The 27,849-nt window shown below is 49.1% G+C and overlaps 8 protein-coding genes across 8 annotated transcripts; 6 read left to right on the top strand and 2 right to left on the bottom strand.

Moving 5' to 3' along the window:
* Positions 1-1,343: 1,343 nt before the first annotated feature.
* EURHEDRAFT_408672 (GFA family protein) lies at positions 1,344-2,174 on the bottom strand. Its single transcript, XM_040780884.1, has 4 exons — positions 1,846-2,174; positions 1,630-1,791; positions 1,454-1,574; positions 1,344-1,397 (listed from the first exon to the last, which is right to left on the bottom strand). The coding sequence occupies exons 1-4, from the start codon at positions 2,092-2,094 to the stop codon at positions 1,366-1,368; spliced, it is 564 nt and encodes a 187-aa protein (XP_040642026.1). The 5' UTR covers positions 2,095-2,174; the 3' UTR covers positions 1,344-1,365.
* On the top strand, positions 2,069-4,176 carry EURHEDRAFT_408670 (translation initiation factor eIF-2B subunit family protein). Its single transcript, XM_040780883.1, has 2 exons — positions 2,069-2,386; positions 2,435-4,176. Exons 1-2 carry the CDS (start codon positions 2,250-2,252, stop codon positions 3,897-3,899), a joined length of 1,602 nt encoding a protein of 533 aa, XP_040642025.1. The 5' UTR covers positions 2,069-2,249; the 3' UTR covers positions 3,900-4,176.
* A 4,245-nt stretch (positions 4,177-8,421) lies between these two features.
* Positions 8,422-11,165, top strand: EURHEDRAFT_408667 (coronin). Its single transcript, XM_040780882.1, has 9 exons — positions 8,422-8,725; positions 8,796-8,824; positions 8,874-8,933; positions 9,005-9,147; positions 9,203-9,251; positions 9,305-9,408; positions 9,465-9,926; positions 9,984-10,710; positions 10,765-11,165. The coding sequence occupies exons 1-9, from the start codon at positions 8,692-8,694 to the stop codon at positions 10,960-10,962; spliced, it is 1,806 nt and encodes a 601-aa protein (XP_040642024.1). The 5' UTR covers positions 8,422-8,691; the 3' UTR covers positions 10,963-11,165.
* A 1,336-nt stretch (positions 11,166-12,501) lies between these two features.
* Positions 12,502-13,580, top strand: EURHEDRAFT_383500 (Cloroperoxidase; the record flags this gene model as incomplete). Its single annotated transcript, XM_040779577.1, has 4 exons — positions 12,502-12,607; positions 12,675-12,755; positions 12,851-13,216; positions 13,281-13,580. 4 exons carry the CDS (start codon positions 12,502-12,504, stop codon positions 13,448-13,450), a joined length of 723 nt encoding a protein of 240 aa, XP_040642023.1. The 3' UTR covers positions 13,451-13,580.
* A 493-nt stretch (positions 13,581-14,073) lies between these two features.
* Positions 14,074-17,617, bottom strand: EURHEDRAFT_471184 (uncharacterized protein). The gene is made up of 6 exons (XM_040785327.1): positions 17,373-17,617; positions 17,197-17,306; positions 16,724-17,133; positions 16,407-16,671; positions 15,398-16,346; positions 14,074-15,327 (listed from the first exon to the last, which is right to left on the bottom strand). Exons 1-6 carry the CDS (start codon positions 17,414-17,416, stop codon positions 14,175-14,177), a joined length of 2,931 nt encoding a protein of 976 aa, XP_040642022.1. The 5' UTR covers positions 17,417-17,617; the 3' UTR covers positions 14,074-14,174.
* A 1,231-nt stretch (positions 17,618-18,848) lies between these two features.
* nctA (negative cofactor 2 transcription regulator complex subunit BUR6) lies at positions 18,849-20,096 on the top strand. The gene is made up of 2 exons (XM_040785326.1): positions 18,849-19,528; positions 19,586-20,096. The coding sequence occupies exons 1-2, from the start codon at positions 18,985-18,987 to the stop codon at positions 19,840-19,842; spliced, it is 801 nt and encodes a 266-aa protein (XP_040642021.1). The 5' UTR covers positions 18,849-18,984; the 3' UTR covers positions 19,843-20,096.
* Positions 20,097-20,282: 186 nt separating this feature from the next.
* EURHEDRAFT_399632 (uncharacterized protein) lies at positions 20,283-23,113 on the top strand (the record flags this gene model as incomplete). Its single annotated transcript, XM_040779944.1, has 5 exons — positions 20,283-20,291; positions 20,351-20,458; positions 20,524-21,221; positions 21,271-21,489; positions 21,535-23,113. 5 exons carry the CDS (start codon positions 20,283-20,285, stop codon positions 23,111-23,113), a joined length of 2,613 nt encoding a protein of 870 aa, XP_040642020.1.
* Positions 23,114-26,249: 3,136 nt separating this feature from the next.
* On the top strand, positions 26,250-26,888 carry EURHEDRAFT_206435 (uncharacterized protein). Its single transcript, XM_040777968.1, has one exon. It carries the CDS (start codon positions 26,451-26,453, stop codon positions 26,784-26,786), a length of 336 nt encoding a protein of 111 aa, XP_040642019.1. The 5' UTR covers positions 26,250-26,450; the 3' UTR covers positions 26,787-26,888.
* The last annotated feature ends 961 nt before the right edge of the window (positions 26,889-27,849 follow it).

Below are 27,849 nucleotides of genomic sequence, written 5' to 3'. Positions count from 1 at the left end.
AAATTTTTTTTAGATGTCTCGGATGTACTATGTATGGGGAAAGCTATTGTCAAGGAAGAACTCTGGGGCAGACAGCGAATCGTCTTGTCTTTTTGATGGATGCATATGCACGAGGCTAAGAAAAGAAAGTCGGTCTACACTAACCACGCATGTCAAGATGCTACATCATCATGCATCTGATCTCAACTCGAATTCGAATTCGGGCCTTTTCGCACGTTAAGATCATTGCTTATTTGTGTATCAACGAATCTGGCTGTGAACATATCATAATAGGGATAGATGCTCACACCAATCCCAAATTCCCGATTCAGTTGCCCATTGAGTTTTTGGTATTTAGTTCTGACCGACTACAAGTACGACAAGCCGACATGCATAATGCATAAAAGCCTCGTTAAGCGTTTGCATACTATATAGTAGTTGTGGCGGCTACAAGGCAATGATCATGCATCAGATCCTACACACTGCATCGGAGATCACATATACGCATTGCGGTGAGATAAGCGGTTTGCATCCATCCACGACGATCCTGGGGAAGACAGAACAACGCGTTTGTCGAATAAAGCTTTCGCCCTTACTCTCAGCTTCGTTCTGATTTGAAATAATCTATTAGTATGGCATACCTCATTGGTATTGTTTGAGTCGTCATTGGGATGGAATGCGTAGTATGTACTGAGCGATTATTGATTGCGTCGCGGCCTGTGTCTATGAACTAGACATTCCGATCACGGAAGCTTTCGATCATTTCAAGAGCTGTAACACTGTGTCAAGAGAGCTTTAGCTGACGGTCTCTTGTAGTTGGCTGATATACGCTGTAGGCGCTAGTTCCGGAGTATACATGACGAATAACGGTGAAGCTGGATATGCAACAATGATCACGGGACGATCACGCTATGAGTGCAGGGTACTATTCCATTGAATACTACTTTTACTACTGCTATGAAGTTTTGTGCATATTTTGACTACAATAATAGATGGTAGTGTACATTATAGAGGGTCTTGGGAAGGACAAGACTGACAACTCAGTAACAACACACTGCACGCCAAAAATAGACAGGGCGGTATACCAACAGTGAGGTATCCCAATGGGGCCGGATTATTAACCACATATTGTTTGAACTGATTGAAAGCGATGTGCTCCTCGATTGTAAGCTCGCAAGGAGTGACTTGAGATATATAGCTATGCGCTAGGGGTAATGATCGATAGATGTTGATAGTACACGATGAAGCTGACAGGGTCCTTTAGTATTACTCTTACGAAGGTTTCATGGACCTCCAACTGTATAATCAGAGCAAACGAATAGGGATTTAACAATGCTAATCGAGTATAGTACACAAAAAGTACAGTACATCATAGGCGAGAAGTAATTACTCCTTGATCTGCTGTTTGTGAAATACATCTAACAAGTCAATATCTGGAAATATAGCCCTCAATTATACTAAGGAGTGAACTTACCTGGAACCTCTGGCATCCAGCTGGCCCTCGACGAGCAAAAGAATTCTCCCTTGGGCGGCAATACTTCGGGATCATCGAGAGATCCTACACAGATATACCGGAATTGTTCTTTAACAGCATCCTATAGCCAATTGAGTTACTCAAAACTTGTAAGCAATACAAGTGAGTATACCTACCCCATACTCCAGAATAAAACTCCCACAGTTATCACAGAACTCCCGATGGATCACCATGCCCGAGCCATTATCAGCAGCATGCTCTTTGGGTCGGCCATCTGTGACAGTAATAGCATCTTTGGGGATCTTGGAAGTCAAACCGTAGTTTGTTCCGAATGCTTTCTATTCTAATTCTTAGTCTTATGCTCTATTGGTTGAGAATTTGGTTGTACTGACCTTGCAATTACGGCAATGGCAAAGAGACGTTCTAGCATCGTCTGGAGAGGAGAGATCCAGATTATATTTGATTTTGCAACAAAAGCAAGATCCTGTATATCGAGGCATACTTGAAGTCCTTGTGTTTTTGTATGTGGGTGCAATTAGTACTAGGGCGAATGCATGAATATATATAATGGTGCTGACGTCATGTAGCCATGGTGTTTTTATCTTACCCAACACTCCAGAATACGACCATGATGTGACCATGATGAACTTTGTTCCTCTTCCCCTATTATAGTAGTGTTTCTTTCTAGTGATACCAGGGGAAAAGCGGTATAGCACCTCAATAAGACTGGCGGGGTCATCGTATCCACGGGTCATCCCACCACATCTACATATCAACCATCGTGTTATTGTCGGAAATGGCAACACCAAACCCATCCCAGCCTCCCACAAGACGTGCCGTTGTATCTTCCTTCATCTTCAAATTCCCGGATGGGGGACAGAGAAAACCTCAAGTCGCACTGTTCAGGCGCAGTGACAAAGTGAGGACATACCGGTGAGTATCCATCACCCCGCATCTAGTACCGTACTCTAATATTTGAAGTCACCACTTGGCGCCAATCTCTGGAAGCATAGACCCCAACGAATCTCCTCTCAAAGCAGCATGGCGTGAACTTTCCGAGGAAACTTCCCTCAACTCCACCTCGTTGTCGCACTGGCGCACTGGCAAACCGTTCTCTTTCACAGACCCCTCGGTTAACCGCGAATGGACCATCCATCCCTTTGCTTTCCATCTAAAGGGAACCAGCGAAGGGGGATTAGGTGAGAAAGCAATCAAAACTGATTGGGAGCACGAAGGTTGGCAATGGTTCGACCTGGACAGCATAGTCGACAATGAAGAGTTCGGAGGTGTGCCGCGGCTGCATGAGAGTCTGCGCCGAATTTGGTTCGAGGGCGAGATGAATGAGCGTGCAGCAGAGGTGCTGGCGGCGGGATTAGAGAGGTTGCAGACAGACCATCAGAGCGGGTCGCAGGAGTTGACAGCGATCGCGTTGACGGTGTTTCGGGAAATTGTGCAGACGCATGATGGAATTGATGATGAGTGGTGGATGATGGTGCGCATGGCTGCTTGGCATTTGGGAAATAATGGTCGCGAGAGTATGGGTACTTCGATCACGAACGCACTCATATCGATACTGGGTGACATGGACGAAATACGGCGGCAGCAGACGAGCGAGGAAGCGAAATGGGATAGTATACTTGGGGCAATCGACCACCACCTGAGTGAGCGCAAGTGTCGAGCGAAGAAGATCAAAGACGCCTTTGTCTCGTATCTACAGTCGAGTTGCACCTCATCGGACAATCAGCAGGAGAAGGACAGGATCACTATTATGACTGTCTCCGCGAGTTCTACAATCAGAGACAGCATCCTCGACGCCTTTGGAACTTTGGAAAATGTAAAAGCCCTTGAGCTTCGCATCCTCGAATCTCGGCCTCTTTACGAGGGAGTCACCATCGCATCCTTCCTATATTCCCAATTCAAATCTCGGTTCCCAGCATCCTCGCAGAACAAAAACCTCAAAATCACGATCTACACCGATGCCTCCGCTGCTCTTGCCGCAGCAGATGTCGATTTTCTCCTAATAGGCGCAGACCGCATTTCTGCTACTAAAGGCATCAGTAACAAAACTGGCTCTTTACCCGCTATCCTCAGTGCAAAGCACGTTCAGCCCTCGGTCAAGGTAATTGTGCTAAGCGATTTGGAGAAGATAGGGCTAAAGGGGGAGGAGTCGCATTCATTTCAGAAAGAGGATGATCCAATGGAGGTTGTGAATGGGTGGAATAGTGAGGGCATCAAGGGCCTTCCTGTATTGGAAGACGGTCTCAATGCGAGCAAGGCTAATGGTAGCAATGCCCGCGTGGAAGTGAAGAATATTTACTTTGAATGGGTTCCGTTGGCGCTCGTGGACGCTTTGGTTTGTGAGCAAGGTGTCCTGAATAAGGACAGCATTCGGGACCAGTCACAGCGACTGGAAGGAGAGATGAATCGGTATTTTGGTGAATTATAGATCGGGACCGAGCTTTCAAGATATATACTAATGGTGAATATTTTTGGACGCTGAAGCGAATCCCATGATCGAAAACATTATCCTCGCCTCTTCCCTTCCAGTAGTAGACTTCCATCCTATAAAGCACCAATATAGCATATGGCAACCAGAGAAAATTGACCATTTGGCTCAACCACCCGTTCCATGGCGGTGAGTTGTGGAAGTGACATGTTCCAGTTTCTAATGCCAGAAAGTCTATGCCAACGAGTTGAATAACATACCTGGAGCAAGTTTACGCACACCTGTCACTTATGCCTTTTTTCTTTTTTCTTTTTTTTTCCAGCGGACAAACTGTACTTCCCCTCTTCTGGGGTTCCTCACCCTCCTAGTGCTCATGACATGCCTGTGCGTCGAGAGCTCCTAAGCGGCGCTGTCCCCCTGGACCGGGAAGCCCCAAAGTCCCGCAATATGTTGAAGACGAGAACTTGAATATATCACTAGATTTGACGATGACACCATGAAGTGACACATAACACCGAGGCAGAGCCTTTCAGAGATCAGCTTAGATGGCCAGTCAGATGAGTCGCAGGAAAGGGCTCTGACAACTCTTCAGTGTCTTGTGTTCCTAGAGGGATATGCAGAGGGTAATATTTTTGCAAGGGTATCCAAAGCAACATCCATCTTCGGACCTGAGCAGGCCACATGAAGATTCCTCGACCACCCATGGGAGTAAACGGATACATGCTCAAAGATTGCGCCCTGCGACTCATCAACAAAAAGATTCTCAGCAACCACGGGGCAGGTGGACGAAATCCCCCCGAATCAGACCAGACATCAACCCACAGAATAAGACCGTCTCCGGCGACAAAGGCTCAGGGGATTTTATTTGTGGATAAGACGTTTGCTGCCATTCAAGGTTCAGACAAAGCTGATTTTGTTGCTCAGTCCAATATAGTACATTTTAATTGCTGCTAAGCTCCTGTTTTGGACGCGCTGAGAAGGCGAGCTTACTTGTTATACTGTACCGAGATGTCTATTTAAAACAATGCGGAAAGAAGGTCACATAGATCAAATAAGTCATATCCATAAATTGAAACAGCGCTGCGCTAAAACAAATCTCAAAAAGAAGATACAAACGAGGTGGTATTAGAAAACAAACAAAATACCTCGAACACCAAGAGAGCCCAAAAACGCATGAACGCCAGACTATATGTCAGACAGAAAAGCAAAAGGTATCAAGTATCATCAGTAATCTTAAGAATCGCGGACACGAGCCTGGCGTTTGGCGGTTCCTATATGTGTGTTGTGCACCTTCGTGGCGAACTTAAGACTGGTTAGGGTCTCGGCCAAGTGCGCCTGCAACGGGCTGACCATCACAAACATGAGGGTCTTGGAGTTGCCCCCGAGGGAAAATTGCAAGAGGTATGTAAGCTGAATTCGTTTTTAGTGCTAAGTAATCAAGATGCGGGGAAATAGAGTGACATACCTTGCTGTTCCGGTAGGGGATGTGTCCACCTTCTTTTCCTTGTCCCAGGGCGGCAATCACATCTCCCAGACAGCTCAAACTGCGGTTGATGTTCTGTGTCTCCCTCAGTCTTTCACCGGTAGCTCCACTGTGGCTCAGGCGCTCACTGCCTGCCAAGTCTACCAGGTTAAGTGTCCCCTCGCTGCGCTCGCCGGTGATGTGGTTGTCTCCAATAAGCTTGAGAATAAAAACGGAGTGAGACCGCGAAGACCGCTCGTTGGCCTTGGTGGCAGCAACCGAACGGTTGGCTGCGGCCCGCTTGAGGATCGTCTCGACCATCTCGGGAGACTCCAGCCGGACAGTGTTGACATCGGTGATGATGGTCTTGCCCCGTTGCATGTCGTGGCGGATCTCGTGCTTCTTTTTGTCCAAGTCATCGGCGCTGCCAAGCAGGTCGTTCAGGTTTTCGTTGTAGACTTCGACGAAGTTGCCTTCCATCGTGTACGTCCAGCCCTTCTCCTCAAGGCCTTGGGCCGTCTCGTAAATTTGGTGGACTGCCCGAGGGATCATTCCATCAAGGGAGGACATCGTGTACGTCTTTCCACTGCCAGTTTGACCATAACAGAAGATACACACGTTGTATCCGTCCAGAGCACTTTGCACCAACTGGCTGATCTCATCGAAAACCTCCCCGTTCGCTGTCGATGGGCTGAACACGCGATCAAAAGCGAAGTTGCTGTTCTTTCTAGAGACAGCTCCCAAGCTACTCTTTTCCTCTGGGCCCAGGACATTGATCTCCTTCGACTCCTCTGACTGGTCTGGATAACCAATCTGGGCGATGTCGGTCTCGGGTTCGGTCTCCAGGGACGGCCGGACTCGACAGAATACCCGAATGTTGCCCTTGAGTTCTTGGACCTGGTTGTGTAGCTTTCGACGGAGTGTCTCTTCCTTCCGCAGCTTGTCCTTCGCTTCGTTGGTCTCTTCCAGGGCATCCATCATTCGCTGGTTCAGTCGCTCGAACGCTGAGGATTGTTCCTCTCGCCCAGACTCGAGGAATTCAATTCTAGCCTTCAACGCGCGGATTGACGACTCAAGAGTAATGCTGTTGCCGCTTGCAGTGTCGAGATTCTGGCGAAGATCTTGGGTATTCTTCCGCTCCCGCTCGAGGTTGTCGCGCATTGTTTGCAAGTCGTCCTGCAGTGTCCGAATTTCTCGATCCTTCTTGTCGACTTCAATTTGCACCCGTTGTGTGTCAAGGACTGTCTGGGAGTTGACTTGATTAAGCTCTCGTTGTCGCGCAGCTCTCTCGTCCTCCAAGTCACGCTCGAACCGACGCTTGAGTTCGCGAATTTCCTCCTCTTGCTGAGCGTTTAACGCTTCCACCTGCTTCTTGCTTTCTTCTCTTACGTTATCCACCTCGACACGCTGCCGTTTGTTCATGCGTTCCAATTCGTTTTCGTGCTCTTCCTGGGTTTCTTTTAATACGTTCTCTATCGTTTCCAATCGGGTTTTGGCCGTCTCAAGTTCCACGCGTAGGGTAAGGTTCTTGTCCGACAATTGATCCTTGGATGTTTCCAACTCGTTCACTGCACAAGTCATTTGTTAGACCGTCCTTTTCTCGTCGATCGCAGAACACTTCACTCACCTCGTGTTTTGTACAGCTCAACAGTTTCTTTCAGACCAAAACTATCCTGCCCGGCTTTTCCAACCTGGGTCATGAGGGTATTCATTAACTCCTCCATATGTTTCTCTCGACGTTCTAGGTCCCATCCGGCATCTGTAAAGGTGTTAAACGCTTTGACCGTTGAATCTTTTGAAAGAAAGGGAATAATGGGTGATGGATGCCTTTTGGATGAAGTCTTGGGAGGGGATAGGGGCCTGTCTGGAAGGGGTTTCACTGGGGTAGACATGGGGATTTTTGATGGCGATAGTTTCTTGGGTCCATCCTGTACGGATTGGTGGCATAGGGGTCCAGAGGATGGTTGGTCTAAAGTCAATTGCTCCATGACTGTGGCCAAGGAAGACTCGCGGCGGCTAGACTCAGCGGTAGCGTTTCTCATATCTGGCAGAGATTTCTGGTTTCTGACATAGCCCCACGAGTCGTTCCTGTGCACGCCTGGCAATGACCGTCCTGGGAGGGAAGATGTGGCATAGGGAGAAAACCAATGGGATTGTTGCCTACCCTTTCGTTTACCCAAAACACTTCCAGTGGTCTCTTCATCATGGGTAGCGGGTCTGGGGATCGAGGGACCAGTTTGTTTTCGAGGACCATCGAGGGCCGACTGTGGTCGAACTGATTGTCGTGTGGTAGTGGCAGTTCGCGACGAAGATCTGGTTGAAGCTGCGACGGACTTTGCTCGGGTGTGTGCGCGGGTTGTGGTATTGCCAGCCTTGGACGTGGTCGTCCCCCCAGGTCCGGTTTTTCTGGTCTCAGGGGCTTGCGTTGTGCTTCTTGATCGGGATAATTCTGTCGTGAGTCCTTCTGTCAGTTTAATGGCATTTCTGTCGTGTTGGTTCGACGTACGTGGTAGATTTGAGGGCTGTTTGGCGATTGTGCCGGGCTTCATAAGACCTGAACGGGAGTTGGCGAAGGCCGGGTTGGCCTCCTTCAAACCTCCGGGAACGCGAGCGCGCGTGGGCGCCTTCGAATGCACCTGCGTATTGTGAGTCGAATGAGACCATGTGCGACCTTGCATCTGGCGGGAATTACCATATTCTCGTCGTTCATGATGGAGGCGTCTGTTCAGTTCGGTAATTTCGTCGACGGGGTGAGGAGAGGGTTGAAGTGGATAGATGGGAGATGAGAAGAAAGAAAGAACAATTTCAAAAGCCCCAAGAGTAAGCCGTCTCGAACCGCTGCACCGTAACCACCTCTGCTGCGTTGAGTCGTTGATATGTTGATATGCTGTGTTTTGTGGTTTCTGGAGGGACCAAAACAAACGTAAACAAACGACGCTGACTCAGCGCGTCTGGCGGGGCAGCACTATTCCGTATATGGTTAGTGGTATTTATTACAACGTTCAATACACGATGATACATATACACGCTCTATGTTGAAGAACTGAGCAGAGTCGCCTTCAATTGTATAACAGACTAATTAAATTGTATAATAGGCTACATATCCAAGAACAACTCTCTACAATTTCAGTCTCACCTGCAACTGTCCTGAAACGGAGGTGTAATTCCGGGTGCGGGTGCTTCCAGACCGACCTCCCGCAGCGCAATCGTCGGAGCTAGAATAACAGCTTAAACCTCGCGCTCTCAACGTGGTCTCTCTTCCTCTTCTCTCTTCGCACATATTTCTTGCTCTCCTTCTGTTTCTCTTTTCTCTCATACAATAACAGAGTCATGTCTGGTCGTTTCGTCCGATCCTCCAAATACCGTACGCTCTTCCCCTCGTGCCCCCTCAAAACATGCCCGCATTCGGGAATCTGACAGGTAGTATCAACCAGGTCACGTCTTTGGGCGGTCGACAAAGAAGGTATGCCAATTGCTCTCTGCTATTGAAGTTGTCGTTCTAACAAGAGCAGGAACAATGTTACGATAATCTTCGAGTCTCTGCGAATGCCTTCGATACCAACTTGGTCAAGGTGCGCTCCGCCCTCCGTTAAACCAGCCCCCCTGACCTCGCGAACGTACGTGATCTGACGCCTGACACTAGGTCAACCCTCGCTATCTGTCCGTGAACTGGGAAGCTGGTGGTGGTGGTGCTTTTGCTGTCATTCCCCTCAATGAGCGTGGCAAATTGCCCGAAAGAATCCCCCTATTCCGCGGTCACACCGCTGTGGTGCTGGACACCGACTGGTGAGCTTTGCTGGATGCGCTAAGGGAAACAGAATGAGGAAATAACTTGGATTAGGAACCCTTTCAACGATGAGTTACTTGCGTCCGGTTCTGATGACGGAAAGGTACGTATCTAGTAGACATGCGTTCCGCTGAAGAAGCTGACCCGTTGTCCTAGATCTGTCTCTGGCGAGTGCCTGAGAACTTCAGTATCCGCCCTGATATCGAGCCTGACCTAATCCAAGATGTAACTCCTGTGGGTAAATTGAGCGGTCATCCCAAGTGAGTTTCTCCTTATCGTCCAATGTCTCTTTGCCAGTCCGCTAATCTCGTTATAGGAAAGTCGGATACACGACCTTTAACCCCGCTGCGGAGAACATTTTGGCGACGGCCTCGGGCGACTTCACAGTGAAAATTTGGGATATTGAAGCCGGTGCTGCCAAGTTGACCTTAAAGCTGGGCGACATGGCACAGTCGCAGTCGTGGAGCGCTAACGGTTCCCTCCTCACGACCACCTCGCGTGACAAGAAGCTGCGGATATGGGATACCCGCCAGGAACGCCCTGCATATGAGGCACAAGGCCACTCGGGTGCCAAGAACAGTCGTGTTGTTTGGCTGGGTGAGCGCGACCGGATCGCGACCACCGGCTTCTCTAAGATGAGTGACCGCCAGCTGGCGCTGTGGGATATTCGCGCTCCTCGCGAGCCCATTACCGGATTCAAGACGCTGGACTCGATCTCCGGTGTGTGCATGCCGTTCTGGGATGAGGGTACGCAAATGTTGTACCTGGCCGGTAGAGGGTGAGTCCTAAATTCTCCAAATCGAGCTGCGGGATGCAGAGTTAACCAATCATATAGTGACGGAAACATCCGGTACTTCGAGCTGGAAAACGACAAATTCGAATTCCTTTCAGAATACAAATCTGGCGACCCTCAGCGTGGTATTGCTTTTATGCCCAAGCGTGGTGTCAACGCCCACGAGAACGAAATCGCCCGGGCCTACAAGACCGTCAACGACAACTATATCGAACCCATCTCTTTCATCGTTCCCCGTCGGTCAGAGAACTTCCAGGATGACATCTACCCACCTACTGCTGGTCTTACCCCTGCCATGAGTGCCACAGACTGGCTCTCAGGCAAGGAGGCCCTTCCCCCCAAGATCTCCATGGCCAGCCTGTACGAAGGCGAAGGCTTGAAAGAGGTTACTGGTGTGCAGAACAAGCCCACCACGACGGTTGGGTCGTCCGACTCCAAGCCCGAGCCGGAACCCCAGCCTAAGCCCACGCCACCATCGCCTGTTAAGAAGGCTCCTGAGCCGGCTCCCGAACCGGCTCCCGAGATCACTCCTGTTGCGAAGCTGGCGCCATCTATGAAGGAGCAGGGTGCGTCCATGGCTGCTATGGTGAACAAGTTTACCGACTCGGAAGAGGACCGCGAGCCAGTCAACGAGGACTCGAGCTTTGATGAAGTGCCTAAACCAGTTGAGCGTCCTTCTCGTTCTGCAACAGAGGCTGAATCACCGTCCGTCAAGTCCAGCCCATGGCACCAGAAGGAGGAGCCCAAGTCGCGACAATCCCCTGTCCAGGTAAGACTTTCAATTAGTTCAAGATAAGCAAAAACAGAAACTAACCCCATTTAGACTCCCACGGTATCGACACCCGTCTCTGGAGAATCAACCCTTACCGCTACCGCCGCCATCGCCGCCGACACTGTGACGCGCGAAATCAGTGAGATCAAGTCTCTGATCGCGGTGCAGACCAAGACCATTGCATCGCAGGCAGAGCAGGTCCAAACCCTGACTGCCGAAATTGAGTCCCTCAAGGCCAAGCTGGGCTAGCCTGGATTTTGCGCTTGTTGCTATGTAGCTCTGCCACTTTTATATGCTTTTCTCCTATTTTCTAATACTTTGTTTGTTGAGCCTGCACAAAAGAATCGTTGGTCATGTCTCTCGTTTTGTTTGTAGCCTGGATGTCTGTATATTGGTTGATATCAATTGGGCTAGATAGATGGTTGCAATTCAGTACTGTAGTATATATGGTTTGTTCTTGTTTACGAATAGATTTCAATCTCCTTGAACTTGATAATCAGCTGATCTACTTGGCGAGAACGGAATCGAACTCGTCAAACAACCTACAGCATTTATAGCAACAGCATCCAACTGAACCGCCACCTACTCCGTCCTCAACTGATCATACTCACAATCAAATATATACACATATGCCGCTACCTTTTCATATAAATGATGATATTTTTGGCAGTATCCTCAGTCGGGAATCAATCCTCCAGAGCCGAATAGGCCCTAACTCACATATCAGCAACCCAACCAGTGGCCCTAAGCTTGACAGTAGCTTTCCAAACCACGGAGGTAGGCTTGGAATTATCACTAAGTTACGCAACAACCGTGATAATTGTCCATCCCTCATCAAACCTAACAGGCACCTCACTACGAAACATTAGTAACACTCTCCCCACCCACAAAATCCACAAAACCACCCATACTATCCCCTCTATCCTTCTTGGCGAACTGTTCCTCAAATAGTGCAGCTGAATGCTTGGAGCCCCCGAAGACGAACTGCAATCGCTTGGACTGTTGGCCGTTTTCTGACTTGTTTTAGCCGGTTACTGTTAAACAACTATAACCAAAGGACCGTCAATTTGCACTACTACCCGAAGAGCTGGTATCCAGGCGTAGTTAATAACTAATAGGGCTTTTTGTTTTTGCCAAGGAGACCATACCAGACGCCAAATCTTACCAGTACCTCACCGAACATTCTTGTCTTTCCTCTCTCGTTTATATAACTAACTCGTTCATCCAAAATGCCAATCCACAAAGGTCCAGGCATCCCTAATTCTTACGGAATAGGAAAACGCCGCCCCATTCCCCTCCAACTCAACACCCTCCCCTTTCGAGACCACCGCGGCAACACCGCATGTCGTAGGTGTTCTGCGAGAAACAGTCACCATTCTATACAAATTCGTAAGATTCTACCTGGATATTATGAGTTATACGGTGCATGGCCTGGCCATTTGTAAGAGGACCGATTACCCTTTTGGGAGGCACAAATACGATTATGGAGACAATACAGATGATGTCATCGTATCCGCATTGCAACTTCCCGAATAGGCAACTGGCTAACTCCGATTTAGCGGCCGTATTTGTGATGACCACTTAGGGTTATAATCACGATCCTGACCTTCGTATATTTCCACATCCAACATGCATGGTATAGCCTTCGTCCAGGCTCCAGGGATCGAGACAATCGAATGAAACTGATTTGTTGTTTTCGATTCCTTCCAGTCCTGTAGGTTTATGTATATAGGCGACTCCATATTAGCAAGGGATGGAACGAAAAAGAAGGGAAAACAGACAATCACAATGAAGTTTATTTTGCTCTTGATCACTACGGCGTTCACGCTCGTCCAGACTCTGGCTCGGCAAGCGCCTCATCCGCTTCCTTGGTCGAGTCCTGGGCCTGGAGCTGGTTAGTGAAATCCGGTTGCAATGCAATGTTTGGATGTACAATGACACTGACTGGCAATTCTTAACAGTGCGGGCACCCTGTCCCATGCTGAACACCCTCGCCAATCACAGTTTCCTCCCCCACGGCGGTAAAGATATCTCGGAGGCGCGTACCATCCAGGCCCTGGGCCGAGCTCTGAACATTGACAAAAAAAAAAAAAAAAAAAAAAAAAAAAAAAACTGTCTAAATTTCTATTCGAGGAAGCATTGATCACGAATCCTCATACTAATGCTACAAAATTTTGTCTGAATGACCTGAATCGACACAATATCTTGGAACATGATGATGCCAGCTTGAGTCGCCAAGATGCTTATTTCGGAGATAACGTCGACTTCAACCAGATTATCTTTGATGAAACCCGGTCGTACTGGCCTCATTCCATCGTCGATATCCAGACCGCTGCACGATCCAGTCAGACTCGGGTGAACATCTCTATTGCCACCAATCCTACGTATAATATGTGCGAACTTGGCTTGGACTTCAGTTATGGCGAAATCGCAGCTTATATCCTTATACTTGGGAGCAAGTATTCCGGAAAGGTCAACAGATCCTGGGTGAAATATCTCTTTGGTAAATTCAATCGAGGCATGTTAACAGACTCCCGTACCTCGCTAACAATTATGTTTGAAAATAGAGAACGAACGTCTCGCTGTGCAACTTAGCTGGGCTAGTCACAACGAGACAATTACGAGCGATGACCTCAACAAGATGCTCGAGATGGTCGTCAACGCTCCATCAACTAGTTACAATAAGCGCAGCGATATTGTCCGGCATGGAGGTATGCATACTGGTCGCAGAGCTTGAGGCCTCAGGGAAAACTGGCGTGTCTTGCTAGCTTGCTAGACCCACGTAGAGATTGCGCCTCAGTATCTAAGTGTCGAAACAGAAGTCCATTCAATTGTACCTAGCTATAATCTCATGTCTTTGTTTCGCTCTTGTAATAGTGCATCTGAAATACTCTCGTCCCCGTGCTCTCTTCCTCACTTTTCTCATCGCTTTCTTTGTGACCAAGGCTCTCTAGCCCGTCATCCTTGTAGATGGGTTCCAGAGGAAACACCTCACCATTGATAACGAGCCAGCGGAAGATATACAACGATGTTTCTTGCGATGCCTTTTGTGATTTTTCTTGGTCGAATGGCCTATGAGGAATCTCTCGCAGTTTCTGAACGGCGAAAGGGCTTGCTTCTAATGTCGCGAAAGTTGTTACCATTTAAAATCCTTTAACTTGATATCTCAATTCGAAGCATTAAATAATTTGTACTAAACGTATGTACAAGTGGTCGTCTGGGGATAGGGGACTATGAGACGATGCGCCTTCAGAATGAAACTTCAAAACTAGTTAGATTAACAGACCCGTGCTAGGATGATCTCCAGACGAATTTGTAGATATTGAAAATGAGGACAGCCCTAAGAACCAAAAAGATGTCCTTGAACGATACTCGTATACAAAACCAACCTCTATATGCTTGATATTTTCTTAGATCTCATAGATACATCAGAAGCCCGCACAAAGAATTTATGTATTTACTCAACCCCATCTCCCCCCCTCCCTCTCCTTCTCAACCCTTGCCGCCCTCGCACTATCACTCTCTTCATCCTCATACTTATAACTCAACCTCCTCCCCCCAACCACCGCAGACCGACCCTGCCGACTCTCCCGTCGACGACTAGACCTGTAATGGCTATCACGGTCACGATCGCGCTCTTTATCACGGTCACGGTCTCTGTCTCGGTGGCTGTGGCGGTGACCAGTGCTATTACCATTAGTATTATTTTCGGAGTGCAAGGCTGCTTCGCGGCGCTGCTGTTCTTTCAAGAGGCGTTCGCGGTTGCGCGCTTCGCGTTCGAGAGTTATGGGGTCTTTTTCGGGTTGTGTTGTTGAGGTAGGGGGTTTGGAGGAGGCGCGGTCATCTTCGCGGGTGCGTTTTAGGCGTCGAGAGTGCTGGCGGGTGGAGTAGTCGCTGTCGGGGGAGGCGGTTCGGTCGCGGCGGGGGCGTTTTCTGTCTCGTTCACGCTCGCGGTCCCTGTGACGCTCGCGATCACGGTCACGGTCACGGTCACGGTCACGGTCACGGTCACGGTCACGGTCACGGTCACGGTCTCTTTCGCGGTGACGATCGCGGTCTCGGTCACGTTCACGTTCGCGATCCCGGCGGTCTCTGCGTCGGGCGTCACGGTCTCGTTCACGCTCTTCTTCTCGACGGCTGGATCGATCCTTTCCAGAGCGATGACTGCGACTGGAACCCTCGACAGCTTCAGAAGCGGCCTTCTCTGTAATGGAGGAAAGACGATCAGCATCACGATCAGCATCACGACTAGGACTCCTGGTTCGACTGCGGTGACGATGCGAGCGATGAGAACGACGTCCACTTCGCCGATCGCGGTCTTTGTCACGGCGATGAGACCTCCGTGATGACTCCAGGGAGGGTGAGCGGGTGCGGTGGCCGTCTTCCGCTAATGACGACTCGTCGTATTTATCTTGACGGGATCGTTGTTTTCGTTCACGTCTTCGTTCGTACTCGTCGGCGCCATCATGGGCGCTTGGCGAGCGGTATCGGTGACGACGGCTTTCTCTATGGCGAGACAGGTCCCTAGATCTACTTCTTGATCTGGATGCGGATCTAGCCCTAGATCTTGACCTCGAGCGGCGGTCGTCTTCTCGTGGTTCTATTGGAGTTCCACTATTCACATGTTAGCATCGTCAATCTTCTTAAGGGAAGTAATGGGAAAAAAAAAAAAAAAAAGACCCACCTTTGTGGGCCTTCAGAGGGTCTGCTAGCAGGAACCGATGCCCGTCCTTGGAATCGGTGGCGCAACACACTGGTATTAGGTAGGCCTTCTCTCATAGCTCTAGGTGCTGCCGGAGCACCCTCAACACCCTGTCCTGGGATAGGCCCGGGAACAAAAGGACCGCCAGGGAAACTACCTCCACGACCGCCAGGGAAGGGTCGCATGAAACCCCTGCCAAACCCAGGTCCCATATGGGGGCCTGGCATTCCAACGAAGCCGGACATAGCAGCATCGTTCTGGTCCAGACTATCAATTGTTGGTATACCTCGTGGTTGTGAGTCGTCCCCTGCAAAGCTGCCTGATGGATCAGCCGGAAGTTCCTCTCCAGGTAGTTTATCTCCTGCTTCACCAGCAATCTCCTTTGATGTTGGGTCTTCGGGATCATGCTCGCCGCTAGGGCCTTGTTCACCCTCTGGTTTACCTGCATCGGTACTGGCATCCACTGGGATTTCATCATCCCGAGGCACCGCCTGATTAAAACTAGGGGAGTTAGGGTTCTGAAACGCGGCGTTAGGATAATTAGCATTCATGAAGCTTCCGCGGCCGCGGCCACCAGGAAAGAATCCGCGACCACGGCCGCGGAAACCGCCTCTGCCGTAGCCGGGGCCATAGTACCCATTCGAGAAGTCTTGGTTAGGGAAGTAATTTCCGTTGGGTTGAGACATATTAAATCCGCCAAATCCAGAGGGCCCATACTGCGAGCCCATACCATTTGCGAAAGCATTTGGATTGAATTTATCTTGGCCTCCATTCCACATATTGTTCTGAGAGCCGTCCCATCCCCCAGTATACATCCCCTGACCCACGTCGAAGTTCATTCCCATATTCATGCCATTGTTCATGCCCATCCCGTAGCCTCCAAACATACCCTGGTTCGCGGCCATCGGGTCCATCGACATCCCAGACATTCCTGTAAGAAAGTCAGTATCTGATTCTTGAACCGCTATTTGGGGTGTAGGTGGTGACATACCCATAGGATTTTGGTTGAACATGCCATTGGACATGAACTGCATAGGGTTGAAATCGCCACTGCCACTGAATGGCATGTTGGGAAATCCTCCGGTGGGCATATTAAATCCCATGCCGGGAAACATTTGCTGCATTCCATTGAGTTGCGCATTGTTCTCTTCCACGGGTTGTGCCTCCGTGTCAGCAGCTTCATCGCCATCCGCGGCAGCCGTTTCGTCGGCCGCATCGGCCTTTTCTAACGTGCCGGTGGCCTCGTCTTGCTCATTCTGTACGGCCATTAGCTATTTGGGAAGAATAAAAAGGGCGTGTCTCAATTACCTGAGCTTGAGTTTCCTCAGCAACCTCGGCATTCGCATCAGACCCGGGTTCTTCCCCAGCCTCAACAGGCTGAGGATCCGCAACGGGGTGTTCTTCCGGCGGGACCTCCGCAGCAGGCGCTACCTCCTGCTGTTCCTCAGCGTGAGCTTGTTCCTCAAGGACAGCCGCGGCAGGTGTATCAGGCGCAGGTGTAGCAGTAGGTTGCTCCGAAGGGGCCGGAGTTCCATCCACCTGGGTCGTCTCGGCCGGCGCAGCAGGAGTGGCGGACTGACGATCCTTTTCACGCTTCTTTTCTTCGGTACGCAGGAAGGCTTTGAGGGTGGTCCGAAGAGCTTTATTCGGTTTGCAGAGGTCGGATGAAAGGGGAGTATGTGCGCAAACTGGACAGGTATCGGGCAAGGATGCTTGGCCTAGGCATCATTGTAGTTAGCAATTGTCGACACGCGAGCAAGTCTCGAGGCACGGTAACTTACACGTTTCACAAATCGCTTGCTCGCAGCAAGGCAGCCGGAACGCATTTACCGCTAGCTTGTTGCAAATTGCGCAACGCAGCTTGAATGGAATCTCATCCTGGGTAAGAGTACTTTTGACCGTCAGCTTATTGTCTTGCGGAACTGGTGAAAACGAACTTGGAGAGATTCTCACATACCTCGCGATATCCATCAAGCCCGAAGGCTGCTCTGCCGCCGCCATTGGGAAAATCGAAGCCGGTTCAAGTCGTCTCCAAACGGCCGCTTAAAAATAAAAAAAAAGCTCACGAGGAAGAACCGACAATCACGGGGAGGACAGCAGACATGACTGAAATGCCATGAATCGAGCAAAGTTGCGTCCGGTCCCGAGAGCGCGAGCAGAACAGCGAGAGTAGAAAGACGAGGCAAACGTTTATCGTTGTTGATTCCGTTTGCTGTCAAAAAAGACGTCCGATTCTGCCAAATTCGGCGATGGAGTCGGAGCGGAGGAACGTGGGGCCGGTGGGTTACTATGTAGCTTCGAGATACAGAGTAGCATAGGCTTTCCTATGCTGCTAGTTCAACAGATATGCAGAAGTGACTGGCAGCATTGTTGAAATTGAAGCTGCCATGGCAATCTAGAGTACACTGGTACTTGCTACGCCATACCAGCTCTCCAAGAACTACCCTATACGAAACATGACTGGAGTCGCAGTACTGACCGCCTAGCTAGTCTACATAAGAGGCTTGCCTTTATTACTAGGAACCAGCTGTTAAGCAGGTTATGGTGGCTAGAGTCAGCCTCCGTCAAGCCAGCCTCGCAGCACAGCAGGAGTATAAATTACCACAAGAGGATAAATATGGGAAGTAATATGGTCAACGGCTGAACCAACAGCATCCGGGCGCTATGAGGCAGGACACCCCTGTGCAGCATATAACAGGCAAAACACGACGCATGTCAGATTAGATCAAGTTATGGACCCTCATCGACAGTCGCGTCGTAGACATAATCAGAAGACCGGACGGCGATACCAAAGGGTTTCTGCTCGACGCGATCTCTGGTGACTGTTTCGGGGCTCTTGGTATCATCATCCGCGTGTGATATTGATGGTATTTAATTATGTTCAAAGTGAAGAGAATCAGGGAAAGGAAGGAATAAGCTGAAAAGGGTGGATAGAGATAAACAATGGACTCATCAGAACAATGGAGTGATATCGCTATGCAGGTAAGTATACAAATTCCGGGGTGGACATGAATATAAACCGAGTACGGAGTAGATGGAGTACAGTAAAGAAAGCACTAGTGTCGCAAATCCCAACAAGTCAAGGATGGTGAAGAATATGTAGAACAGTGAAGAACACAGTGAAGAATCCTTATATACCAGTGAAGATGTCAACAGAGCATTCCCCGGACCAGGATCAGAAGAGCAAATAGTCATGACTGGATCATCCACACAAACGAGAAAAAAAAATATTTTTAGCGTTTGGCGCAGGGTTAAAAAGGGCCACTGCTGCCCGCTCTGCCGCCCGGACTTCTTGCTTCCTTCGGTCTTGTTTCCACGCACCTCTCCGGTTCTATTGCCACGTCCATTCGCGATCCATAACATCGCCGTCAGCGTCATCGCGACTGCTTGCGATACTACTATACAACAACTTATTACCAGAGTAGTCTCTGTTCACTGTGAGATGCTCTAATTTCTTTCCTTGTCTCTAAACTTTTTTCTTCCACATAATATACAAGGTACATCACGTTGTCAACTCCTGTCAAACAGCTCGTCGCTTCTTCCCTATTGTTAACGCCGATTCCCCAGCAATGACAGACCAGGATAATTCCTACAGACCTCGATCCCCCGATTTCTCCTCCTTCCAGTCCAACTTCCCTCCCCCTGCCGCCACCAGTCCTACCTATCAATTCAATCCGCTGGGCCACCACCGCTCTTCCTACGACGCCTCCGCGTTCTTCACCCCGCAATACCACCAGCGGCCGGCCGCTACACAACAATACGTGCCTCCGTTCTCCCCCGGTTACCCTATCCAGGATTTCGATATGGCCCGGAGATCATCTCGCATTGCACGCGCATCCGAAGTCGACCCCGCGCCCGAATCAAAATACTTCGAGGAACACAGTGAGCCCGAGCCGTCAGAGGAGATGGCGGACTTTGAGCCTGAACCTGAATTTAAGCCTGAGCCCGTGGAGCTGGAGCAGCCGATCAAGGAAGAGGTCACGGAGGAGGTCAAGTCGCGTCCCGGGGAGGGGATAGAGGTCAAAACTAAGTTTCCGGTGGCGCGCATTAAGCGCATTATGCAGGCGGATGAGGATGTCGGGAAGGTTGCGCAGGTTACCCCGATTGCAGTTTGTACGTACCTTTTCTCTTTTTCCTCGGGTATAAAATGTTGATGCTAACTACCAACAGCCAAAGCATTGGAACTCTTCATGATCTCCCTCGTCACCAAAGCCGCCAAAGAAGCCAAAGACCGCAATTCTAAACGCGTTACCGCGTCGCATTTGAAACACGCTGTTGCTAAGGATGAGGTTCTAGACTTTCTGGCAGATATCATCGCCAAAGTCCCGGACCAACCCAGTCGGAAACAGGATGATGATGGAAGCGATCAGAACGAAGGGAAACGAAAGCGCGGAGGCCGACGACCGAAAGAAGATAATAGTGACTAGACCCTGGCGGTTTTGTTTGGATTCTTTGCGCGGTGTTGGTTCCGTGACGTCTTTCCTTTTTGTTTTATTCTATCTGTGGACGACTTGACGGGCTTCTTTAGACTGGATAGGAAAGCGGGCGCATCTTCATGTTATTATGTTCTTTGGCGTTGTGGTGGACATGGTTGGGTTGCATCTTTCCATGTGAATATCCGTATACGTTTTTGGGAGGAATGATTGGGTCTCAGAGATGTCTGATAATTGAATAATCTTCCATTTCATTTTAATTTTTTTTTTTTTCTTTTTACACTTAGTTGTAGTTGTAGCTGTATATGGTGCTAGTAACAGCCTTATACTCCGTTGTTGATAATCGGTCTTGGCGCGTCTCCCTCGACTATCTTCCCCTCCGCTTGACCACCTCGATTGGCTTCATGGACAAGCTATAATATGCTGTCCTAATCATGGATTTTGTGCGTACATACTCCTATCTCTCGATCCAATCCTGTCTCTGGCTAATAGATAATAACAGTGGTCTCGTCTCATCGGCGGCTCCCGTTCGCTGACCTCTAAGAGTTTCCGCGCAACATCACCAACTGAGCGATTAACGGCTTTCAAACGAACCTGCAATAGCCTCCAGGTAAGCTTCTCATCCTCATCTCACCGACCTTAAAACTATCAGTCAATTCTAATTGTACGTGGCAGCAAATCTGGCGCTCCAGCAGCACCCCTATCGACCAACAATCCACAGCCACCCACTCCCGCAACTACATCGAACGCCTAAACTCCGTCCTCAGCGATGAATCCCGTGGCCCAGCACCCCATCCCTGTCTCCAATATGCCTCCTCCTCCCAGATCTTCGTAACAGTCACCAAGCTCGCGCTCTCCAGTTACGACGACAACACGTTGCGCTGCGCGGCTGTCTTCTTCAACACCCTGATCGATGCGGAGGTCGATGGCGTCGTTGACAACCGGTTGTTTGCGAGGGCGCTGGTTGATCTCGTGAGGAGGGCAGATAAGCATTCGGAGGATGTGGAGGGGAGGCTTGTGGAGTTGTTGTTTGGAGTTGCGAATAACATTCGACTGCAGCCGGGTATTCTGCCGGCTTGGTTTGCGCCGAGGAATGAGGGGCTGGATGGACAGGAGGGTGATAGTGGGCAGCGGCAGAGTATGAGTGGGAAGGAGTTTGAGGGTGCCACGAGAAAGGATGACTTTCCGTTGTTTTATCTGCTGGTTGAGTATGTGCACCATGAGGGACGGGCGGGTGATTTTGCTCGTACGGGATTGCTCTATTTGATTGAGACGGCTTCGCGGTCGAAGCATCTGGAGCGGTGGTTGATTGAGAGTGATTTGGCGACTTTGATGGCCACCGGTTTGGGTGCACTCTACAGTCAGCTGGGAAGGTAAGATTTACATTGAGCCATGTGGCGGTCCTGGGCTAACCTCTTGCAGTCTATCATTCATCCCCCCTGAAGAGAACCCACCGCATATCATTGCTTTGTCGGACCATGCTGGGCAGGATACTGCTATCGCACCCTACCTGGGTTCTCCTATGAGATCATTCATGTCGTATCTCTTGTTCTGGCAGGATACGATTGACCATTGCAAGTCAGCAGAAGTCAACGGGAACCTTTTAGATCACTTCCAAATTCTATTTTTGGAACAGCTATTGTAAGCTCTTACGCCCAATTCAGACTGACCATGCTAACCTTTAAGATATCCATCTCTACTGGAATCGTCAGATGTCGAAGGAGGATCCACCGCCGCAGTACTAACCTACCTCTACCGTATCCTGGAATCAGTGGTGCAAGATGATCTGGTCCACCGCATTCTTCATTTCCTGCTCGCCTCGGACTCGGGCAAGGGGAAAGTAGACATGTCAGTCAGCAGACGGAAGTCACTGGACGTATTGGCAGCATTTGCAGAGGAATCGGCTAAACCGTCACCATCTCTGTTTAACCTGCGGGATCTTGCACTGCTTGGTCTGCAGTCGTCGAGCCGTCAGACTATCCTGGCAACGCTACGTCTGCTAACAGTCGTTCTCCAGCGTCATCATCCTTTCACGCGGTCCTTGATCCGAACGGTACCTGGGCAACCGGCCAAGCAGCGTACCGTCGGGGCATTGAATGCAGAGCTGGGGAATATGGTCTCGATGGCTACCTCCATTGTGAATGATCCAACCCTAGACGAATCATATGACAACTACCTCAAAGACGCCTCGTGGATACTAGAGGCTCATTTATGTATCGCCCCCGCCGAATCAAGCCCCGATGACCCTACAGCTGATCGACCACTCGAACTCCAACAAGGCGATGGTTTAATACGCGAATTACTGAATTGCCTGCGTAATTTCTTCACCAACAGCGTCGTGGTCAACCTGGCCCTAACCGAAGTCCTAATGAGCATCGCATCCTCACACCTCCTATCCCTCGATGGCTGGATCCTTGTCGATCCTGCCAAATATAACTACCCCAACCCATCAACCCCCACAACCGACGAGAACAAGAACATTCTGGACGAAATCCGCCTCGCATATGAAGAACCAACCTGGTCCTCCGAAGACGCCCCAACCCTAACTTCCATCCTCCAACACCTCGTCCAACAAACCCAAGAATGGCGCAAAATCCTTCCCGACTTCGACATCCTCGTGGCAGCCCGTCGGGACCTCCTTCACCAAGAAGACGAGCCCGTCAACCCCAACACAAACCCGCGCAGCAGCACCGGACGCCTTTCTACCGCTACTATTTGGGACTCTGATATGAATTTTGCCCGCGGTCGTGCTCGATCGTCGCTTACCCGTGGGCTAGGCAGTGCGTCTGCATCACCGCGTACTTCGACAAGTGCTTTTGGTTCTCCGCACAGAGGGCGAGACCGGTCCTCTTCGCTTGCTCGGCCACTCGCGTCTCGTGAATCATCACTGGCGCGGACAGAGGACTTGCGGAGACGGTTATCTGCGCCGTTTTTCCCGTCTGCACCAGCGAATCCTGTTCCGAAACGTGACAATCTACCAACAACAACGGAGGAGCCACAAGAGCAGGAGCAAGAACAAGGTGAATCCGAAGAACAGAAACAGGATGAAAGCAAAAAGGAACAAACAGGAGAACAAGGAGAAACTAACGAAGATGAATCAGCTATTTTGGATGAACCGCCCCCATCCGCATCGCTGGGCCATGTTCTAACGAATGTGATAATTCTCTACGAGTTCCTGCTGGAACTCTCGGCTACGGTGCAGGTTCGGGGGAGTTTGTATGAGGAGGCTGGATTTCCGGGAGTTGGAGTAGAGGGATCTGTTTGATGGTTCTGTTATTTAGCTGGGATTGGATGGTACATTTATAGATGGTGAATATATCTTTTTAACTATAATTTCTCTCCCTCTTTTAAAAGACATCTAAGAACATCTATAATTGAACAGTACCGAGCGATATACAATATCGATTGATCCTTTGTCTAATTTTCTCCACGGCGAGAAAAAAAAAAAAAAAAAAAAATAGAGCCTTCTTTTACCTTAAAGCTGGCCGTGACTGCCTGCCTCAAACGTTTCTGTGAGGTGAATCTCAATTTGAAGAACTCCTTCCATGTTGACGGAAAGCAGATAGTTAAGTGGTCTCAAATACAGCTTCACTAATTGTACGAGTTTCCAAATTCTACACATAATATACATATAGAAACCCGATGCGCCGAAGCTAGATAGCTCTCAGTTTCCATGTTTATTCGTTGAAACCAATGAAATCCTCTACACAGTACACAGTACTTATATTTTTGTTCCCCACAGGCAACGTATTCGCTGCGGTTCAACTAGTGCACACACATGATTACCTGTGTAGGCTATCTATGGGTGTTTTCTCGGATCCGACGCCCTTGAGCTTCCAGAGTCTGTTTTATATTCCAGATTCCCACAATCAATGGAATCGAATCTTTGAATATATGATTTTACGTATATTCCGGTCAAGATGCCGATGCAGAAAGCATCCAATATTCCACCGGGATCTACAACAAATATATATACAAAGTGCGAATTAGCTCAAAGCCCTATTCTCTGGATATGTATTGTTACTTCAACCTGTTTATGACATAAATTCCTAGTCTAATATGTCCCATCTGTTATATAATACCCGTATCAAAGGATACCATCGATAATCGACGCCGAAAAGTCAACTGACAGCCTCGCTCAGTCTCACCGACGATTTCATACAGCAACCAGTCTCATTTGTTCACTCTGCAGTGCCTTCATCTAGGCTACCGTCACCGATCTTGTTAAGCCGCGGCGAGAATAGTCGGGCAAACAAGGCTGTGCAAAGGTGATGGCAAGATCATAAGCTCGTCTTCTGTTGATTCATCTAGTCGACTTTCAGAATTCTCTCAACAGAGATGATGGTTGATTTGTGTTATTCTTCCATGTTATTTCGATTACCATCTTTCTTCATTGAGTATTCGTACTACGCCTTCGATCTTCAGTCATGGAACACGAAAACACGGAGCATAATGCTAGCACGATACCAGATCTGGACTAAGAACTATCAAAGGCTTCTCAATTACGCACTCCCCCACCTTTCTATTTACATAACCCATTGGATACATTTTTTCACGGGGACAATTCGGACGAGCTTGTGAAGCAAATTGAAGAGAGAGTCCAATTACTGGGCCATGTTGGACTGCTTCATATGAGTAATCTCCTGAGCAGCACTCTCGACAAGATTAAATATCGTCTTGTGGAGACATCCGGGGTAGCACCGTTACTGCCGACACCAGAGGCATCAGAAAGATCGAGTTTGTATTCTTGCCTCCTATGTGCGCCGGACGGTCGACGCACCTATTCTGCAAAGGGCACATTTCGACGGCACGTGGAATGGATGCATGTGTCCCGATATGATTTTCGTTGTACGTAGTGCGAATATAAGGCGCATAGAAAAGACAGATTTCGAAACAACTTACGGAAACATGGTTCGGAGCCTGGAGAAATAAAGATATTTTTTGTACCAGCGCCATCGACCTGTTACATTTGCTCGAAAGTGAGGTCCTGGAGCGCATTTTTCGATTGTGTTGCAGAACATTGTTGTTATCATTTGTCGGACGCTTTCGGTGGATTCAGGTGATGGCTCTATGGTTATGAACGCATCTACCATTACAGGTTTGTTCGATCCGTGGCAAGCTAAGCATACCGGTGATGACAATGGGAAAAATAACGAGCGGGTTAAACGGATCAAAACAGAGCCAATAGATCTCAATAGAGATGGTTATGACTTGCCATTCTCGGATGCCACTCTCTTTGAGGAAGATGCTCATGGTTGCCCAAATGCAGGTGTGCTCTCAACTGGCAGAGCAGCAAACTTGTCATTGGAACCCACAAATACCATAAGGCCTGAGTAGGGGACACCCAGACACGCTGAGAAGGAGGGAAAGAAAAAGCTAGAAACACGATTGCAGCAGGTAAGGCAAATTGGGCAACAGTTTATGGGAATGAAAGAAGAACAAGAGCTGGATGAAATGCATTGGCCACTCGAGACAGGCACCTCGGCAGATCCAGAAACTGACCAGCGCGATACGTTGGAATCCTTACTGAATTTTGTTAAGTACTACGGAGATCTGATAAACTTTAACTGGACACTGTTCGGATATGCGATATCAATCGAAATCTTTTCTATTCGCCTGACTATTCCTTGGGTGGGACAGGACCTTACTCCGCCTTATCTGAGTGCATTGGCGCGCTCTTGAAATGTGTCGACGCGTTCCTCAATCTCCAAAAAGAGGGATTTTGTGAGCGTGTGTTCACAATTCTAGCAGAGGATCCATTTAGATCAGAAGTCGCAGAAATCGTTTATGTTCCGTTGGAAGACTTGCAATCAATAGTTGCCTCACTTTCTGCTCCGAAAACGTCAGAGTGGGAGGAGAGCCTCAGCACATGGTTTTGCCTCTCATATGGAAGCTTCAACGTCGCCCGAAAGAAGAGAATCTGTATTCAAATATAGCGCCAGACTTAGCACCCCATGAGTGGTTGCCATCCCTCAGCTTCCTATGCATAACGTTACCAATTGGTCTCGTATCCTTCCCTGGCTCACATGTTTGTCGATTCGACATCAGCCTTCTCAGTGAACCAATGGAAACAATTCCAGTCAGATTCGGTCTCAAATTCATACTGCGGAAACTGGCATTCCTCGATGATTTTATTGGCGGCCCTGCATGGATTCTGGAAAAGCATGACCTGACACCATCACCAAGAAACTGGAATTAAAGTTTCCCTTACCGTTCAGATTTTCAAGCAGCTCTGGGGGCCAATATGGCTGCTTGATAGAGACCCACTCCAAGCCCCAGTTATAAAGACCAAAAGGGGCTTTATTATTCCCCTGACTGACGGAAATCAGCATGACATACAGCATAGTAACTTACCATATGAGGTCGAGTGTCACTGGGCCAAACAACCATCCCAGTCTTTTACTTCATATAAGTGCCAGCAGGATCCTCTCTTGAACACTATCACGCGGATATTGATTGGAACCACTAGTGATGCGGCAAATTTTGGATTCGTCGTCAATGATGAGTGCCAAAGCCAGATTGATTCAATACAACAAAGTATTGCCGGTCAGCTCGAGTTCCCAGGGCCATGCAAAGCTCATTACGTTCGTGATGGCTGCAGGATGAACTTTGGTGGCGGTCAATACGTCACGAGAGGAAATTCCAAGAGCTGGAAAAGAAGGCCAGCACGAACGTACAAGAGCGCATTTATTGAGCATTGCACCAAGTCAGATGCCAAGGTGGCACCGCTCTTAAAGCTCCAGATTGGCCTTGAGATCAGTGCGCGTACTTGGAACGCCGGCGAATCTCCCCCTGGGATGCGCTTTGTCTATCACAGACGAAACGCGCGAACGCAAAAGCTAGTATGGCCGCATCGCCGACATCGGACGAGCACAGTATTGCTGATTGTATCAGCTCCTGCTGGGACAAAGGAAACTATTCCAGGGGCAAAAGAGTGAACTCTTTTGGAGACGAGCTCATGGGACAGCAGGTATTGAGCGACTACGATGCCTGGCGCGGAATAACCAAGTCCATTTTAGCGCTTCAACGCACTGGAGTCGATCATAAAAGAGGCCTGCAGGCCTGGTGGTCATTTACCAACACTCCACAGACCTACCGCGTGCCACCCAATGAAGTTAATGATTGGTTTCGTGTCGTCGAAGATTCCCCAGTAACTGCGACCTTCGCTGTCGTCAGTAAACGCTGCTGCTTGGAACTTGGAGAGCAGGGGATTGCCCGGCAATGCTCAACACCATGCAGAAACGGTCATGTTCGATTTGCAGACTAGCCTGTTGACTCGAATCATGCTAGACCCTCTACTTCTGTCTGCACGTAACAGCAAAAGAAGCAGCGAGATGACCTGCCAGCAGAAGAGACGATTGGTCTGATCCAGGACACCAAGGTGGCCATGGGAGAAGCACAACTAACCGTCGAGTGTGAATTGAAGAACAATAGAAGGGCTGTAATCGCATCAGTCAGTACAAATCCCGTGTATAGACTGGGGACTCGACTACTAGCGAAGGGAAGATTTTCAAGGCCCGTGAGCAAGTAAGAGATGAAATCACGATAGGGTCAACATTCCCGGTGGTTTTTTATTGAGTATGAGAACAGTTAGTCATCAGTTTGGATAGATGGATACCATAGAATATCAAGAGGAGTTCCCTAAAGAGAAGGACTCGGCTACAGAAGCCACATTATACCAGCCACATCCTAATGCAGAAGTGGCGCGTGTCCCCTTAGGTTGTACTTTCGCAAATGATTATTGGCTACCCCTGATTCAGTATCGCAATTATTACTGGCTGGTATAGTGGATCCACGTGCTAGCGTGGTACAGCATGATTGGCGGGCATATTTAGCACGGAGTTTCCAGAAAGCGGGTGGAAGCCTTTCAGTTGGAGTCCTCGGTTTTCGGGGGACAATAAGCAGTATTGATGCTGGGGAATACCGGCATGCTGGCATACTGGCCAGGACACTGACAACTTGCTATCCCGATGTACTTGTATAGAGAATAGGGAATGTAAA

Source organism: Aspergillus ruber (assembly GCF_000600275.1).
Source record: "Aspergillus ruber CBS 135680 unplaced genomic scaffold scaffold00003, whole genome shotgun sequence".
NCBI lineage: Eukaryota > Fungi > Ascomycota > Eurotiomycetes > Eurotiales > Aspergillaceae > Aspergillus > Aspergillus ruber.
Note: the sequence above shows the minus strand (reverse complement) of the source record. Positions and strands in the feature narration are given on the sequence as shown.